This window comes from Haliotis asinina, chromosome 8 (genome assembly GCF_037392515.1).
Source record: "Haliotis asinina isolate JCU_RB_2024 chromosome 8, JCU_Hal_asi_v2, whole genome shotgun sequence".
Lineage (NCBI taxonomy): Eukaryota > Metazoa > Mollusca > Gastropoda > Lepetellida > Haliotidae > Haliotis > Haliotis asinina.
Genome location: NC_090287.1, coordinates 33,286,861 through 33,307,503, shown reverse-complemented (window position 1 = coordinate 33,307,503; position 20,643 = coordinate 33,286,861). Strand labels below are relative to the sequence as shown.

At 37.2% G+C, this 20,643-nt stretch overlaps 1 protein-coding gene across 1 annotated transcript; it reads left to right on the top strand.

Moving 5' to 3' along the window:
* Positions 1–1,864: 1,864 nt before the first annotated feature.
* LOC137294016 (carboxypeptidase A4-like) lies at positions 1,865–12,204 on the top strand. The gene is made up of 7 exons (XM_067824935.1): positions 1,865–1,911; positions 2,919–3,614; positions 4,339–4,440; positions 5,472–5,644; positions 8,242–8,337; positions 9,082–9,204; positions 9,898–12,204. The coding sequence occupies exons 1-7, from the start codon at positions 1,899–1,901 to the stop codon at positions 10,078–10,080; spliced, it is 1,386 nt and encodes a 461-aa protein (XP_067681036.1). The 5' UTR covers positions 1,865–1,898; the 3' UTR covers positions 10,081–12,204.
* The last annotated feature ends 8,439 nt before the right edge of the window (positions 12,205–20,643 follow it).

The following is a 20,643-nucleotide window of genomic DNA, read 5'->3' as shown; positions in this document are numbered from 1 at the left end:
CATTAGGATTTTCAAATTTACATTTTCAAGCATCAGCATGTATGTAACTGAAAAATAAAATGGTTTTTGCTTACAGACTACTATTGTTGTAACTATATCTTGGTTAAGAGTATCTGCAGTTATGTCCTGTTGAATAAAACTTCATAGACATGTTTAGACATAGACAACACAGGCAATGACAGGCAACTGTTCTGAATGAATGCTAAACTTGTTATTGAAAGCCCCAATCTATTAGCATTAGTAAAGGAGGTCATACTGGATTAATTAACCACAGACAGATAAACTAAATTCCAAGTTGCAAGTTGGTTACCCAATATGATGTTGTTTTCTGTTCCTTATTTAGTACAGCACATCAGCACCAATACCATCAATCATCAGTGAGGTTGGCCAAAAATATTCAGTTAGTCATTATATCTTTCATATTCCTATGACAATATCATGAATATTATTCCAAATTACTATGAAGGAATTTGAACATGGCAAAAAATGTACAATTACAAAGAAACTGAAGCCATCTTATTCAGAGTAATGCAACTGTTCAAGTAATGCAATTTTTTGTGTCATGAACAATTGACACATTATGTCATATCATATGGTGAAAGCCACTGATGTCATACTGCCCTAAATGACCAAGCAGCATTTAAAAAACCCATTAAAATGGGGAGTAGTACACTTTTTCAGATCCAGCTAACAAAATACTCTTCACCAGATTACTTGCTTAGCTAGTTATGTTATTAGCAGACACTCCACCACAAGAACAAGAAAGCCATAACGGATAATGAAGGCTTGTTTATCGAATCATTTGCAAGCACATTAGAGTAAATGGTTAATAAAACAGGAACCGTGTGTGTGTGTGTGTGTGTGTGTGTGTGTGTGTGTGTGTGTGTGTGTGAGAGAGAGAGAGAGAGAGAGCCACACCCACCATTGTCCATCAAACATGAACAAACAGTTGAGCAACTGAAAATGTTTGAACTGGATAACTTCTTTGAGTGGCACAAATTGGATATAACTGAAATTTTATGAAGAAAACAACTTTATGGATAATGCGTTCTATGTTATGACAAACAGCAGACTAACATTAACAACAGCACGTAATTGAAAAAGAAATATCACATAATCAAATGATGCCAAGGCAGACACTGAGAGAGCAAATCAGCCATTGCAGATTAAAAAAAAAAAGTCCTACTAACCCAATCCATTAAGACCAAGTTGAAATCCTATCCACCAGTTATCGGGACTTCACGAAAAGGAAACATTTGGCAGTCATCAAAATTTGCCGCCGCAATTCTTTCAACCAATTAACCAGACTGTGAACTATCAAAGCACCATCTCAGGTTGTTTCCACTACTACTTAACCCCCATCTCCTGTTGGCTTTTTTGCAAGTACTATTCCAAACTACGCTCGAATCAAACAAATTGCAGTCAGTATATAGCTACAACCAGTGACAACTCGATTATTCACTGAGACATGGTGAGCTGTGTGGCTCAATTCCAACCGTAGTTGTAAGGGTTGAAAAGGGACGGTTGCTAGTAAACACGTGTCTCTTCCCTGATGATCAGTCAACTGACTCAAACCCTAAATTAGTAAATGCAATACAGGCATTTAATTACACTCGTCTTGAATACCCCCAGATGAGTGGCATGGGCGCAGCCATGTTGGTAAAGTTGTATTGTTTCATTTTCGTATGGAGTCATTAAATGTAACACACATTGTATATTTTAAAAATTGACAATAAAAAATAGCTTTGAAAATGTAAAATAACACAACGACATGCTTAAATAGCGTAAGTATGAAACACCGTGCGTCTGACGAAGATAGAATCAGAATACGAAACAATGTATTACAACTTTGCTGATGCATTATGCTTCCGGTGAGTGAGTTGTCAACAAACCTGCAAATGAGACATTTGGGTAAGTCTTTCTGTTGATGAAAGAGCATTATTTGATGATATATTGATGTGCATCTCTGAATGTCTTATACGCCCCAGGTAATCAAGCAAGTTGCTTATTGAAATTGTGTCCGGAGCGGTGCAGTTACCTCTGTGTGAAAAATTAAAACGGCCTTTTTAATCCACGTCATAATGCTTTTTTGCTTCAACATGCTCTGCTTGCTGCTTTTTTCCACTGAGGTTATCCATGTCAAGGTGTGGATATAGATCTCTACTCAAAACTAACTTGTAGCTGAAACGATGTTGTGTCAAAACAAAATAGTAATTGTATGCAGTTATATTATTTAGATTTTTTGAAATATTAAATATAATCAAACAATAATCACAATAATCACAATAATAGGACTTAGGTCTTATTCTGGAGTTAAATTCAAGAGATCTTTTCTCTTTGACAATTATTTCAGATGTATGGCTAAACCGGATCTGTACACACAATATGGAATCTGATTTATCAGCATTGATCAGTTACAATTCCTGCAGCCTGTTCTGTGCACACTGGTTTTGTGTTAGGCAAAGGCAGGTATATCTGACCATTGTACTGCATCTCGATAAACTGCTGTATTTATTGATAAAAGAGACATCTTTCAGATTGACATTGACTATGTAATGTACATTCAATATTAGTTAAATTTCAAACTTTTATGTTGCATGTTCAGCACAAAAAGGAGCAAAACATTTTTGACTGCCATTATAGACTATTATGTTGCTGATGGTATGTAGATGGTGTGGTGAATAATGTCTATTTGGAACCATTTGTAGCCACACACTTTTTGTGCCATTCTGGCAAGGTACCTTTGCATCAAGACTTCCAAATCACAAACAGAATATTAGCATATGTCTTTCATTTACATGTATTGTTTTACAGAAGTTGTATTTATCATGTTAATTAGGAGTAACTTGAGACTGTTACTAGATGTAAAACTTCAGACAGTTACTATATATTAACATGGCAGACTTAATGTTTTTCAGAGGATGAAACCATCATGGCTCCTTTTCACAATAAAGAATCTCAGACAAGAAAGGCATGTGCCACCAGTCCTCCAAATGTGTGTGGTTTGATTTTGATTGGGGCCATTACATTCCTCTGTGAATGGAACACAGGAGATACAGTGGATGTGAAGCCACAGAAGGAAATCTACATTCCTGACTACAACATATATCATAACTTGACTTCTATACAAAAAGATGTTCAACAGCTGCTCTTCCTCTACCCCAATTTCATGAAGATTGATTGGAAGTACAGCTCAAGGTTGGGCCAACCCCAGATGCTTCTCCACATCACCAACTTCACACTGAATACAGATTCCAACCAAATGGGTGGAAGTAAGGTGAAAATATTGTTATCATATGGGGAACATGCTCGAGAATTCTTCCCAGTTGAAAGCATGTTCCATCTTTTACGGAATCTCACTGGTGGACTTGGGTCAGTACCTGGTAGTTATGAGGAACTTTATTCCAGACATATACTGTCTAGTACTGACTTGCACATCATAGTAATGGCTAACCCAGATGGACGTGTGTATGTGGAACGCTCCCATAATTACTGTTGGCGGGGAACAAGTACTGGTGTTGATCTCAATAGGAACTTTGACTGGGAGTATGCAAAGAAGGGAAGTTCAGCTGATCCTAATGATGAGGAATATAGAGGCCCCCATGCTTTCTCAGGTAATACACCCAGCAAGCTATCTGTTCCACCCGTGGAAAATCAGTATCCTGTGATTGATAGTGAATAAAGACCAGATAGACTGTTTTTCTATTCCTCTTGAAGAGATGTGTTTGCATTGTGACTTGAATCATGATTGAGATGAAAGCATGCAAGTGTCAGCTTGTGTGACCACATCCTTGATAATCTCCAGGCATATGTTCCAGTTAATCTCCACTAGAGTGGAACCATAAGGTATACACTGGAGATTATCATTGCAATGATCAGTGATTAAGTACAATGCAAATTTTTTTGAGTGAGTGAGTGAGTGAGTTTGGTTTTACGCCGTTTTTAGCAATATTCCAGCAATATCACGGCGGGGGACACCAGAAAATGGGCCTCACACATTGTACCCATGTGGGGAATCGAACCCGGGTCTTCGGCGTGACGAGCGAACGCTTTAACCACTAGGCTACCCCACCGCCCCAAAAATTTTTTTTTTTTTTTTTTTTTTTTTTTCTTTTTTGAAAAAATGGACAATGCATAAGTGTGTTTTGGCATAGTATGTCATCCTTGTTTTCCATAGACCAAGCTAAGTATCAAATATATTTATTGATTGGTTTATCATCTAAGTTCATGTTTCTTTATCGCATGTAGCTTGTGACTTTTCATTTTCAATTTACTGGTTAAACAACGTTTTTGGATGTTATTTTTATTATTTTCATTATAAATTTGTTCCCATTTCAGAACCGGAATGCAGTGTTTACAAACACCTCACTCAGGAAATGCACTTTGATCTCTACATTTCGTTTCACTCAGGGATTAGACAGATATATTTACCTTTTGCTGGTGAGTAAAATACTTTGACCTCACAAAATTTAAAACTGATATGTTTAGTCTTTGTGCAAACAGAAATTGCAGTTTTTATAATAAGTCACTTTTCGTAGTCATTGTTAAAAATTATGACACATTTACCGTAATCTGAAATTTTGATTATCATGATTGTTTTCAGTTTGACTGTATCTGATTATGCCAAGCTTTATTAGATGTACCTGTAAGACAGTTTTTTCCTAATTGCACAAGGTTGTCATGTAAGCTGATTAGTTTCAGTTAGTAGTTACTAACTGAAAATGTTTTTTTTACAACCAGCGACCCACTTGGCCTATATCTTGAGAAATATGTGGTCTCCCTGACAAGAGAGGTTATTTCTGTCATAAGGGAATTCATGAAGATTTCGATCTGAATTGTTTTTAATAGTAATAGTCCGCTTGTATGGCACTCATATCCGAGCACATTGCCTGCTTAATTTGCTACATACATTACTACATTCATTTATTGGACACTATCATACATTCTGATACTTTTTCAACTCCTTAGGGATCATGCAGCCATGCTGCCTGTTAGGCGGAATGAACTAAATGCTCACATTGCCAGCACATCCTTGCTGGTACCCTTTTCACTGCTGACAATGTGGATCTAAGTATCTCGTCCAAGGATACTACACAAATGTGCCCACCTTGGAATCCATACCTAGGTGCCTCCCCAGTGGATCGAACACAGGCCATAAGCATGATAGGTAGCATCACACTATTGCATGCTATTCAGCAAATCATGCCAGTGTTGGCTTTCTAGGTGATTTACAGGATTGAGTGGTGAAGCCTGATAGCTTTAATGCATGTTCTAATTGTGAAGATCGATACTCGTGATATCAGCCACTAGATCATTTAATCAAGACTCAAATTACTTACAGACTGCCATCATGATGATCACATCACTGGAATATTGCTGAATGCAGGATAGACGAAGCAGAAATTTGTCTTCAGGACCAGACAACTCCCACTCAGTCTTAAAACAAAGAAAAACCTGTTTCTGTATTCCAGATACTCATTCCAGTACCATCAACAGACAACCAGCCAACATACAGGGTATCAAGGAGTTGGCGGCACGTCTCGCCTCCTCCACCAGACACAGATATGAGTACGGGAAGGCGATGGATCTCACTTTCTACACAGCTGACGGGACATCCTTTGACTACATGGCCGGACACAGAAAGGTGTGTGATTTGTCAAGATTATCTTATGTCTCAATTATTATATATTGCCATTTGTCGGTGATCATGATGGTGTCACATACATACATATATAGAAATAGAATGTAATTCTTTTAATGTCCGTTTTCTAAAACTCTGAGAGAAAATATGTTCAAGTCTCATTAACCTTACATTCTACAAAACATAGAAGAAAATTTGTTATTCTTTATCCCTTTATAAAAGACGCTGAAAAATGTTCATATCTCAACACTGCTCAAGCAAAGCAAGATAACTGTTTGTAGTTAGTGTCTGTAGTAGTGGTGCTCAGATTAATTGAAGTAATCAAAAACTGGTTGCAGTGACCAAATGACCAAGCAATCTATCACCTTTGCTCATAATCGAACACAAACTATTTTACAACTAGTGTTTTAGCCTTTGATGATAGAACTTGATGATGGAACATATGTTTGACGTTGTCAAGGCCTAAAAACGTGTTTATTTCTTAGAAACCTCACTTCACTAACTGAGAAGTCAGGACTGAATGTTTCTTGAAGACTCCGGGGCCAGGACGTTTATGTTCATGATATACAGTAACACGTTGCATCATGTTATTATATATCTTCAATAACAACCCAGATAGGAAAATATGAGAGATGATGGTAACCAATTTGTTTTCATGATTGTTCATTTGTAATGAAGCAAACATCAAATGTGAGATTTCAACCAATTCCCAACACTTGCCTGTAGTTATGCACATGACCAAAGATACCACAGACCATTTCATTATGAAATCTGTAAATGTATCGTGCATAATACTGGTAGGCTGTGAAATTGATTGACTGATTGATATACTGTGTGACTGAATAATTGATTGTGACTGGTTGTAAGACAGAGCTATTGATTTATTGATTACCAATGAAGGGATGTGTGGTATAATTCAGGATTATCTCCCTTTGATTAAGCTTCACGATAGTTGCCATGAAGTGTTTAGAGTGAATTCAAACAATAGTACAGTTTCATTGCTTCCTGATAAAATACAGCACAACCTATCAAGCATACCCTTCATGTGAATCCTGTCCGTTAATGTATATGGATCTGTTGCAAAACTAACTGCCTCACATTCCTAGTCTGTGTGATGTTAGTTTGGACTAGTTGTCCAGCATCTGCCTATTATGTACTTTCCCATTTAAAGCCTTATCTATGATGCTAAACATGATCATCACTGATATCAGTATAACAGTCTGTAAAATGATTGCTCACAGATTTCTGATCTAATTTCAAACATACTGAAAATTACAGTTTTGTCCGTTACTTTGGCCTGTCTTACATTCTTAAAGGTCACATGCAACATAAAACACAACTTTGCAGATTCTGATACCTTTCGGTATGCACTTACCGAAACAAATCATCAAAAGTGGCAATTCAACCAATAATGCTGTAAAAAACGTGATGAAAAAAATCCTGCGAAGTAGAGTTCAAAGGATTCAGTAATTTTCCCCCAGTGTTGGGGGAAAAAGTGAATTTAACAGCTACACTCATAACGCATACACAGTGAATAGGTTCACAGAGTTTGAAACTGTATGCTTGCTTGGAGTATGAGGTCATGAGCAGTACTCTGATCTTGATTGTGTACACAAACAAGTAAATAATCTACTCATTACATGAAAAAGCAAGAACACCTTGATTGTGATGAGCAGACTCAATATCTGTTTTATTGACAAATATATGTCTGCCTGCCTTTCTGCTAATGACAATATGCAATGCACAACTTCAATCATTGACCGCATATAATTAACAACTATCAGGCTTATAAGCCATAAACAAAGAGCCGACTAAGCTTATTGGCAAATGAACCAGTGGCCAGTGAAAAGGCCGTTACACTTGAGTGCACACACACTGGCTTTGACCTGGTTCGGTATCTCTTCTGCTTCATTTCAATGGAGGGAAACCCAAGTACAAAATAGTGCACGTTTGATTTTCAATTATATGCTTTTGTTTTTGTTTATTTGTTGTTTCTTAATCAGCAATGCATTCTGTATATCATGAACAAGTGATACATGTGTTTAAATTATGTTTGATTTTTGGGTTGCATGTGACCTTCAATAATTTTTTTTTCTGCAGCAATAAATTTGCTGACACTTACTGGTTGGTGATCGATCAACCTATAGCCATTGACCTCTGCACCTTCATTTTTTCTAGAATTACTGTATTTTTTACATCTGTGAAACTGCATGAATAATACCCTCTGAGCGATCTCTCATGATTCCAGTCCAAACTTTATATAAATTTAGAGGCCACTTTTCTGTGATTACAGGGGTGAATAATCTCTATCTTTACTTATACTACTTTCTTGTAATCTTTGGTTGCAGGAATCTACGTTAATACCAAGGAGAGGGGATTCATGAGGAGAACTTGTTCCTAATCCTTACCTCAGTGAACAGAATATGATTAAGACAAACCAGTTTAGCATATGGACAATCGGATCATATATATTGAGAGCCATTGTCCAGTTGTTGGTGACCATAGTTTTCATTCAGCATGTTTTCAAGCAGCATTGCCCTATTAATGATTACACAAATGTTAACCTTGTTTCAATATTCTTCCCTATATTGTTCTTGTAGATTCCCTTTTCTTTAGCTATAGAGCTATGGGGCAGTGACACACATGTTGGAGCTAGCTGCTTTGACCAGTTCAACCCTCGGAGTGAAGACTTAATGGTTGGTTTGAAATATTCCTTTGCTCACACAGTAGTGAATGGTTAACCAGCTGGGTTGTATACTCTTCAAGGAGCTGAGATCAAACGTACACTATTCCATTGACCGAAGTATCAGTAGTGCAGTGCATTGAGCATGTATCTATGCACATTAAATGGAACATGGACAAGTTGGGTTTCTAGGGAAGTCTTAGTTGATGCTCATCATTCACTTCACATGCATTTGTTTTACTTTTCAAAACTACTGCAGTACCCGCTTGTAATACATACCAATAATAGCAATTTGAAACCATGCTCATTTGTTAAACAACTTTTATCCTAAGTTGAATAAAATTCTGAGATTTCAATCTTCAGATGGCAAGGTAAAAATTATGAGGACTCACAATCTTAAGTTCACTTTATTTGATTTACATTTTTGTTTAAAGTGGAATTCATCGGTACGTTTTCAGTGTATAGAGACTGACAAAATATTTGGCATGAAGGTTTCAAAAAGCTAAAAAGAATTCATTCCACATTGTAAACAATGAGAGTTATTTCCCTACTTGACTCTGTAGAAAGGTCTAAATTTATTTTGGTTGTCAATCATTGTAAGACCTGTTACTATGTCATAGTTAAAACTGACCCCTCCCATTTACAACATGTTCAATTTGAAAGTTAATTCATTTCTTTCAAAAATATGTCTTAGAAAAAGTTAAAAATTCATGAAAACAACATATATCTGACATTTTTCTAATTGTTATATTTCCAGCATGAAACGGCAGAGGTCCATCCCCTGTATGTGTCACTGTTTGACTACATGATCTATTGGAAACAGCAGAGGTCCAACAGGCCTCGAGGTGCTCTGATCACCAAACACTTTCAGCCTTTACAGGTCTGTATGATTTTGAGATTCAACATTTTATGGGGTGCACATAGCTTGAAAAGTCCAATTTTTCGATGTTGGAAGTCTGTTTTAAATTTTACAGTACTGCTTACACTTAAAGTGTACTTGATCTGTCAGGCAGCTGGGTAGCTTAGTGGTTAAGACATTTGCTTGTCACATTGAAGATCCGGTTTCAATTCCTCACATGAGAACAATGTGTGAAAACCCATTTCTGGTGTCCCTAGTCATGATACTGCTGGACTGTTGCTAAAAGTGGAATAAAGCCCAACTCACGAACTCACTCAGTCACTTGATCTGTCGTCAATATATCAATGGTACATTAAGAGTTGACCCCCTTACTTTGTATCAGTTGTGAATGAAAATGCCAAATGATGTTGAACTTTCACAGTATGACAGTTCTTTTATACTGATAATTCTGAAAACTATAACTGTGAGGCTTGAATTAATAGATGTGAAAGTAAGTTTGAACATATTTGTGTTTTGAACATAAAAACTTTTGTTTGGATGCGGATGGGGCACTAAACTGAAGCATCCTGTATTTCATAGGTAAAGCAAAGTATGACCCTGTTATCCCTTTGAACTGTCCAAATTTGTATGGTTCAGTCTATATGAAATAAACTGTAATGCAGTCTATTCTGACATCAGTGATCACTCTGTCACTTGTTTATTTTCTTTCACCAGGAGCCGATACCATCGCACACATTAAGCTATCTTTTGATGGCGACAGTTGTCATAGTGATACTTATCCTGGCATTCCAAGGACGTCTTCTGTTTTGCCAGCGATGGCAACATCGAAGACGCATCATCAGCTTAAAGACACTAAGCTCTACGCTTTCTTTGTGGGGCTTTGTCAAGTCCATTTGAATCATGAATTTAAAAATCATCCTTCCATCAACATTCTTTGTGATATTCAATAGTGTTATACTGGTTTCATGGTGAATTACATTAGTAACCCAGTAAAATGCTACAGTCATCCTGTGGATTGATTCCTGCATTTATTGTTGTTTTCAAAGACACTGACTGTCTTCATAGATGCTTTCATTTTGTAAAATGTGTTAAAGCAGTGTACATGTATTGCATAATTCCACAGCTTCCATTCCGTTAAAAGTGTTTTTTTTCGTCCTTGACAATGATCTCTGAGTTTTCAAATGTATGATCAGGGTACCATGTGTGAAACATATTTCTGGTGTCCCCCTTCAGTGATATTACTGGAATATTGCTAAAAGCAGTTTAAAACTAAACTCTCACTCTCACCCAAACATATGATCATTTAAAAACATGATCTTTCAGGGATGAAGACCTGAAAAGTGAAACATTTACAAACCTACTAGTGATAACATGATGGCATTCTCCTGTGGAGTCCTCTTTAGATCGTACTATTTTCCTGACCATTCATGATATTTTGTGTTTGCCATATGAAGTACCAAAGACAGGCATTCCACTGGTTTGTGTTTACTATGCTCAGGATCATTGATTCCAGACATGCTAGGCTTGGACATGGATTTTGATTGTTTTGTGTTTGTTTAGTTTGAAATTTGATTATTTCCCTGATATTTTAATTCTTCATTTATAAAAAAGTTATTTACATTATATTGTCAAAGATATATATAGATTATTGTTAGTACATTGTACTGATTTTATTTTGAAACACATATTGTGAATTAAACAAGATGTGCTATAACTGGTGTTTGGTGGAGAAAAGTAGTACTTGCTTACTCTGAATCATCAGTGACGGTCTTTTTGATGAATTGAAAGCATACAATTCAAGTAAATCAAGATTTGATTAATTTTCTCTCTCTTTATTTCTAAGATAATGTGTGAGGCTTGTAAACAAATTATGCAATAAACACCCTCTGCTTTTCTAAAAATATTTCAAAACTTGCATGCTATCTGTCACCATCATCTGTGTTGATTAACATTACAAGGAAACAATTTCTCAAGAAGAAGCGACTGATGGTTTCTTGAAAGACTACTCTCATTTGAAACATGGATCACATTCGTAGAATTGTTGCAGTTACATTTTTTAAATTTTAATCCAAGAAGTAAGTATTGATAACAAGTATCTTATAAAATTTGAAATAATCTGATTATAGTCATGGTCCAGGCAAATCTGTGTGCCAAGTAACTTGCCAAGTAATCTTACCTGGTTCACAACAAATATACATTGCTTTCAGATATCCTCTCATGCTGTTTTCCATCCAGATATGACAATTTTAGTTGATGGTAAAAGTTAATGGTGTAATTAAACTGAAGTGTAATTCTGTTCATGTTTTACTGTGGTTTCTCTGTGTTGTTTATCAGTATTAAACTACTGACAGAAGATAGTCAATGTCATGGCATTTAAATACACTTATTTGTTTTGTCTGACATTACATGTTTTGATGAAAGTTTTAATTTTTTATGTATGCTCTGAATCTCAGATTGAGTGGTTACTTGTTTCGTTATCTTGAGCTTTCAGAGCTGTATTCATACAGACTCAAGCCCCAATTTCTCGAAACAAACTTAAGGTTTTAATCAAGTTCCAATTGAGTTTGACAGTTTGAAACAGTTGAATTTTAAACTCAACTGCATTTTTTAAATAAACAAACCCAAACAAATTAAGTAATCTATCCCCCAAAACTCAAACAGTCTACTAAGTTTGAGTTTAAGATTGATTTCAGTTCATTCTGGGAAATGCATTTTCCTGCTCTTTCTCAAATTTCAGTTAAAAGTCAAAAGTCAAAATTCAGACTTAAGTTTGTTTCGAGACACTGGGTCCAGATTATGAATGCTTGTTTTGGTTATGTTAAGCATTATTTGTTGTAATGCCTTGATGAAATGTTTGCATTTACTCCATAGATTAAGTGGTTACTTGTTTCATGATCTTCAGTTTTCCAGTGATGGATAATTTTTTCTGATTATCAGTCTTGTTTCAGATAGTCTTCATAGTTTATAATCAAAACACTTGTATTATGTATCAGAAGGTGCTGTACGTGGCAAGTAACCAAACAAGAAGATCAAAAACCCAGTCTCATCACAATCACATCACTTTAATGTCTTTGAAGATCTGACTTCTCTTCTAAGGGCTGGGCGAAGGCATGAAATCTAAATCTAAATGAATTTCTTTACCCCCTGGATTTCGCAAATTTGTTACTCTTTTGGGGCTCAGAAATTACCATGTTTATGAATATCCATAACAGTGATGTTGCCTTAATTATCGACATAAGGAAATTGGTTGTAAAAAAATGTTTTCAAGATGCCGAAATCAAATATGATAGTTGTGAATACTTTTAACTGAAAATGAAGACGTGTGTTCCTGCTTGGCTGTTTACATTGTGTTGCAACTTCACCCTTGTCCTTTCTGGAGAGATATGCTCAGATCTTCTTTCAGATATCAGGTCTTTCCAGTAATATTGTTGGGACAGAAGATCTGGTATTGATGAAATTGTCACATATTCCACCTCCCTTGCCCCACCCCCCCCACCACCCCCACCCCCACCCCCCACCCCCACCCCCATCTTGTAATGTACATATGTATATACTATGAGAGACTTTTGGTAGTTTTGGTTTCTTTTTGATAGACTTAACAAAGAAACATAAAGAGCTTCCTGTTGCCATGGTTACCATATTGAAATTATTTGTGTAATTGTGTGATTAATTACTAGGTCAGTTTCTGCACTGTCCAATGTTCTGTGCCAAGTATTCCTCAAATTAACCGAAGTCATTACCAGCAGGGAAAGAATTGGTCACTAAACATGTTAAAAGCCAGAATACCAGCTCATTGAGGAACATCAATGAATGAAGTTACTGAGATGCTTATTTCAGTATATCAAGGTTGTAAGAACCCATCAACCCTCCAAGAACAAAGAGGAGGAATGTGCATCATGGATAAAAATGGTTTTGAAAAGTCAAAAAGGTACCTTAAACCTTTTCATAATTTCACCTACGTTCCCTGTTTTATGACAAAATATTTTGCTCTTACTGATATTCTGTTACCTATGCTGCTAAACAGGGTTTGATATTTCTCAGGCTTAATTTAAAACATTTGATTCCACAATTTCCCTTTTTGTTGAATTAAACTTGTATGTTTTTGGTACAGATGATTTTAGCTTTTAGCTCTTATTGACACTTTATCAGTGTTTATGTATTAGTTTTTATTGCATATATCTAAACTTATTTGTCTTTGACAGTTGCCTGTGTATAGATCTGCTCTGTTGCATAATTGGCCAGTTGGTGCTTTAAGTCTATGGTATAGGGAGAAGGATCCTTTTACTAATTTTTATTTGTCATTTTGATTTTAGAGGCTTCTTTCTTTGATGTTCATGTGTTTTGGGCAAGTATGTTATAATACTTGTATAGTGATGTATTGATTTATGTAGTGAAACTGTTTTTTTTGGCTTCCAAAGATGATTGTGATGTTTGTAGATTTACACAGTGGGTGGTTTTACAATTCACCTGTTGGCATACCTGTCTTGTTTTTATGCTTCCACCAAGAAATATTAGACATGTGGCATTACAGTCCTTTGTCCCCCATGTATGTGAGATGATTGGATCTAATAATAACATTCTGGCAAACAAGGATAAGTTGAGCACCAACCTGACAATAATTGACCCTTATTAGTATGTATGAATGTCTCCCACTGGCACTTGCCATTGTGAACAAGTGTATGGTGTGATAGGTTAAGTGTGTGGCCCGTCTCAGTGCAGAACAATTTCATCAAGGACTGCACATTAATACATCTGCTCTCTGTCTCACAAACCAAATGGGTTTTGCTCATTGCTGCGATTCGTCTACTTCTCGTAAACATGTTTTCTCAGCTGGTCCAATTTATCCTTGTTTTCCAGTAGATGGATGAAAACAGTCAAGTCTGACTGTATGGTGTTCTGCATTTTGTATGACTGTGTTTGGGAGCCCTGCAAATTTACACATACCGGAGGGGTACACAAAGTCCGCAGTCTAGACTACCAGTTGTCAGATTTCCATTTTGTGACTGAATGGGTTAGGTGGCTGACTTTGTGTGCTGGTGATTAGGATCCAGATTCTGAGGGTGTTTGTTTGTTTCAAACTAGAATCTGCACTTTACTGAGAAAGTGTAATCCCAAATATAACACTACATGTGTTTATTTAAAACAGTATTATAGACCAGTAGTCTCCAAATGTAGCTGTCTCAATAGAACAGGGTCTGAGGGAACACAGTATACTAGTATTGGTGATAAAAAGCCCTAAGCTCACAAATGTGGAAAATCTCAGTGAATGAGGTTTTTTGTCTGTGATGTTCCTTTTTATCACATTTTTGTCACATTAAACTGTAAACCAAAAGTCACTGTATTCTTTAATCTGATTGGCTGAAAAACATTATTCGATGTCTATGAGTGCAGACAAAAATACATGTGGACACTTTTGTTTACATTTGTGTCTACAGTGTCAGTTAAGATCATATTTTGACCAATTTCCGGGTATTAGTGAGTATTTGAAGCACAAGAATATTTCATGCTAATGCAGTCAGTTCCAAAAGAATCCCAGGTTTCAACTACTCAATACCGCTCAGAAACTGGCCAACATCTGATGTTTATCTCCTTGGTAAGAAATATAAAATGTGTTTGCTTACTTACATAAGATTTTGATGTAATAAGAATATTGCCTAAACAGAATATACTTGGGAACACAGATATTGTTAAATGGAATATATGAAATATGGTATTGTCCTTCTTAACATCATTTATGAAACTTTCATTGAATTGTTGATAACACACTGTATCTTATGATATAATCATATTTAGGTTTTAGTTTTTAGATGAAGGGATAAAGTAACAAAATTGTATCTTATTAAATCAACATTTACTCTTTGATGTGACTACATAATAGATTTTATTTTGTATGTTTAGATACTATTAGATTCAATGATATAATCTTTACATTTATTTTAACTTCAAATAACATATCAGGTGATATGATCTTTCACCAAAACAAATAACTGAAAGAAAATATTAAGAGACCACAGAAGAATATGAAGACTATCAGGGTTGTCTTCCTTGTGTGCTGCTGCACATGATTACGGTTTTGTTTTTGATTTTCAGTAAAACATTTTATTGATGTTTAACTATTGAAGTATTTATCTGACAATGTGTTGGACATAGAAATTTTAATTTATCCTTTATGTAAGTCTTCGAGAGCACGGCATGGAGCAATGTGGTATTTCTTATAAGATTACTTGGGACCAATGCATAGGATCTTATTAAGTTCAAGTGTTTGAAAAATTCACTCAAGTAGATGTATCAGTGAGCCAACATGTGTCACTCACTCACTCTCTCTCTATCTCACACACACTTAAAGTGATAGACACACCACACTCACTCATATGGTACAGTCATCAGTACACAATGTACATATATGGTAGTACTATATGTGGTCGTTTATATTTGACACTGTATTGCCAGTCTGGATAGATATGACAGATATCAAGACACCATTCCTCAACCTGAGGCTCCCATTTGACCATAAAGTGACCTTGATATTTTGAAGTATCTATCAGATAAATACCCATTTTTACTGTTGCAAATGTAAATGAAATGCATAATTACATGTCTCTGCTGACTGCAGAGAGCAGTTGATATGAGCAGTTTGTGATTAAGAACGATATATTTCTTTTACATATTGTGTCATTCCGCCGGTCTCAAAGTTTTATGGCTTAATTTGTGTATTATTTTATACTTTTTCATATACTTCATGAACTGTAGTTTATGGAGAGTGCAGAATATGCTTTTATCTAAATATTGGAATGAAGTTTTAAAATAAACATGCGTTCATTTGTCTTTATTATGACTGCAGGTGGTCTTGACTAGAATGTGTTCATTGTTGTTAACATGTATATTTGATGCTGTATATCTGGAGTGTTCAAGCATATTGTGTGACCCAATGGTCCAACACTTAATGCAAAGGGTTCAATTCCCCGTATGTTGAAAGAATATACTTGGTTTTTCCAACATTTTGCTAACAAATATGCTGAAAGTTACTGTCATCAAAATATGTGATGTGTCCTTGCCCGGATGTGATAATGTTTGGCATGTTAGAAGTAATATCACCCAAACCTGTGAAGATCAAGGTTGGAATTGGCCTTCAGCAGCTCATACTTGTCATAAGAGGCGATTTACTGGATGGGGTGGTCAGCCTCACAGACATGGGTTGACACATGTCATTGCATCCCATTTTCGTAGATCAGTGTTCATGCTGTTGATCATTGGAATGTGTGGTCTATACTCGATTATTTACATCCCTTCGCCATATAGCTTGAATACATCTGAGCCCTGTGTGTAACTAAATTCACTCATAGAACCCTTACAATTTGTGACTTGAATAATCATGTCCTAAATCCATATATACTACCGACAGAAAATAAGGGAACCAAGAAATTGAATGTAGATGACTTTGACTGTGTCAGGGTCCGTTATCGTGGCGTGCCTTTAAAACGCAAAATCCAATGAAAATGTAATTGCGCATAATGCATGCCCAGCACGTGCTACACGTGCATACAGAAGTTAGCTCCTGTAAATGTACTGGAGAAGTCGCAATCACTAATGCAATAGAGATTTACACTTACTGACAGAAATGCCCCCGAGGCAGTATCTCGGTGAAGCAACAAAATGGAGAATTGTGGGGATGATAGAGGCGGGGGGGGGGGGGGGGGGGGGGGGGCGGCATCAATATGTGAAGTTGCCCGGCAGATGGTAAATCAAAAAGTGTAATTTCACGCCTGTGGGATAAGTACCGTCTGTGGGATAAGAGACCTGGGCGTGGTAGACCAAAATCAACGACACCACGACAGGATCGTCTCATTACGTTAATTGCTCTACGCGATAAGTTTAAATCGGCCCCTTCCATCAGTAGAGAATTCCGCACACTCACCGGAAGACGCATTTCAACCTCAACCTTTAAAAACCGACTCTATCAAGCTCGTCGGAAAGCAAGACGGTCTTTTAAGGGTGTCACCCTTTCAGCTCACCATAAGCGCCAAAGATTGGCATGGGCTTGGCAGCATCAGGGACGGGCTATGCGCCACTGGCTTTACACCATGTTCTCTGATGAGTCAAGGTTTTGCCTACGATTCACAGATGGCAGAAAACGTTGTTGGCGTCGGAGCGGGGAGCGATATGCCAGAGCAGCAATTCTTGACCATGATCGATATGGAGGTGGTAGTGTCATGGTGTGTGGTGGGATTACACATGGCAGACGATCAGATTTGGTCATCATTAACGGAGCCATGACTGGTCAGCGATACGTTGACCAAATATTGCGTCCTGTTGTGGCTCCATTGGCTAGAGTTATCGGCCGAAATTTTGTATTCCAAGATGATAATGCCAGACCACATCGGGCCCGAATTGTCTCCGCTTATCTCCGACAAGAAGGTATCCAGACATTGGACTGGCCCTCTAAGTCCCCAGACCTGTCCCCAATTGAACATCTCTGGGACGTTCTTGGTCGAAGGGTGTACGCCAGGGACGCAGGACCCGCCAACCTGGCCCAGCTTGGTGCAGCTCTCCAAGAGGAATGGCGGGCAATACCACGGGCAACCATCCGGAAATTGATTAACAGCATGCCATCAAGGTGCCGTGAATGTGTTGCCCAACATGGTGGACACACCAGATATTGAACTTGACGCCTAAAATTGATTTAGTGGATATTTAAAGCAGTTTCAAATTCGCTATTATTTCATTAGTTCCCTTATTTCTTGTCGGTAGTATATAATCATACCACTTGGTTCCCAAATAATGTTTCAATGTTACCCCCAAAGGGAATATCCCTTACGTTGTCAATAGTATATATGTTACAGTCAGATTGTGAAGTCAGTCATTTCGTGAAATGACTAAACATTTCAGTGATTTTCTGAAATGATTAACAGGGTCAGCCATTTTGTGTCATTTTATGTAACACCAATCAATATACTTCAGTCATTTCATGAAATTTCGTTTCATCAATATCTGGTGGACAGGGGTTTGTGAGGTTTGGCTGCTTTGGACACAGTAAGTGTCAAACAGGTGTAAGTGCTTCACAGCCAGGCTGAAGTGCAACAGTCAAAATAGTTTAAACAGTTTAGTGACAATGAATGATGTAGAAATTGTGATCCACTTTTGTAGATGATGTTATTAGGTGAAATTGTATGGAATGACTGAGGTATAGTGATTGTTGTTACACAAAATGACTCGAAATGGATGACCCTCGCAGTCATTTCACGAAATGACAAATTTCAATATCTGACTGTAAGATATATACGCATTTGGGTCAGGAATGCCCCATAGAAGAACGAAATGGAATGAAAGGGTTACTACACGAACTATACCCCTTTGATTCGGGACCTTGGTTCACATTCGTGATAGTATTTCTCACCCCATAGACTAAATATCCCAGCAGACGAATATAGAACGGGACATAATGAGTCGTTATTAACGGTATTTGACACTGCCAATATAGACCAACAGGTGAATACAAGGCGACAAGCGGTACTAAATCAAGCGGGAGACGCGTGGTCACAAAGGAGACAGAGCAAATTAGTCTTAGATACATAAACGCTTGGTATCTGTTCAACAAGTCTGACTGACTAATTGACAGAAATGGGACTGTCATGAGAAATGTTTCTTTGATTGCGGAGAACTGAGTGTGATCTACGAACTGAGTTCACAACCGAGATCAGCGCCGATCGTCACCAGTAGTCGAAAGTCCGAAGTTCTTAGGATATTGAAAAGGATTTTGAATTTTTACTATGACGTTCTACATATAAATGGCATCAAAAGCATAAAGACCCTGAATTGATGAAATTAATTGTTATGACTTGTTATGTTTTATAGAGAGGGTTGCTTCATAGTTAGATGATAACATATTCCTTTATCTGGATCCCGATGCGAAATGTCTTCGTAAAGTTGCGACCTGTAGTGACTCTACAGTTTACCGTAGGCTTACGAATGTCGTGGGGCTACGAATGAAGTGTTATCGGGACCCAGAACCCCAGGTAGCTCTGAAATGCCCACATTATGTTGTAACCTTCAAGGGACGTGGGGGTACTGTTGTGGGTAACGTGAAACGTCCCGGGTTCTGTTCCCCACATAGGTACGCTCTGCAAGGCAAATCTATAACGCAGAGAGTGTTGTCGAATATTCTGTAACCTGTAATTTGATTCCCTCGAGAAAGTCAAATCAAAATCCACACGTGCATAACCAATGCAACCTGTTTAATTCTCAAGCGTCATGTTACTTCGATCGTTTTTCAATGAAGTTTACATACACAACTGTCCACAATGAACCCTCCAGCGTTATCACGGTATGTGTATGTACAGGTATATACAGGTAAACTGCTGTGTCCGTCATTTAGTTCACACATGGTTCGCCTTGAGAAGTTACGTCGAATGCTCAATACCTGGTCATTACACAGAAAATGACATTAAACGATACTTGAAGTTACCGTGCTCTTTCTGTTGAACACTGGATTGTGTGGTCCAGACACGATCATATACAGACCGCCGCCATATATAATAATATATGCTGGGTACGGCGTAAAACTTAAGTCACTCACTCCCATGTCATCATATCTCAGGTGCATAGATTGATGCTCATGATAACAATCATTTAATTGTCTGGTACATACTCGATTATTTACAAACCGTCGGCACGCGGCTGGAATAGTGCTGAATGTGGCGCTAAAATAATAACTACAAAACAAAGCAAAAACAAAAACACCTCGAATTCCAGATGCACCCTGCTCTGGTGTACACACTATGGTATGGTTGGTAAGTGAATTTCCTCACCCATTATGATGACACGTCTGTCATGAAAAAACATACTGCTGAGGGTCGTTAAGCTCAACAGTCACTAGTGTCAAACACCAGGTGGTCTGTTTAGAACATCCGAGCATGTGTACGCATATGATTAATGACTGCCACCAAGCATAAAGTGACATACACACCTACACGTAAGTGAAAATTACAGAAAATTACAGTGCCTTTCGTTTATATTCTTTCATGTACTGTTGAAATTGTGATATTACTGAATTTAATACATATAACCGTTTCGATAGGTATGCTTGTCCACACTGTAAAATTTAAATGGCTATTGTATCATGGCTAAATCAAAGGCGACTGAATTAATTATACTTGTTTGAAAATTAAAATTGAACTTGTGTTTGTTTGAATGGTGAGTGAATGGTTTATCTTGTTTCGTAAAAAAATACACCTATATCTCATTAGATTTCTGCATATTTTCTTGACTGCAACAGGGATTCAGCAATAAAATTTCAATTACAGAAAAAATACAAAAGTTAAATCATTTAAAGATGGTTTATCTGGTGACCGCTGCCCCCGCCCGTAACATTGAGTGAGTGAATTTAGTTTTACGCCGCACACAGCAATATTCCAGCTGCATGGTGGCGGTCTGCTTTGAACATTTGAAAATACACACCGTCCA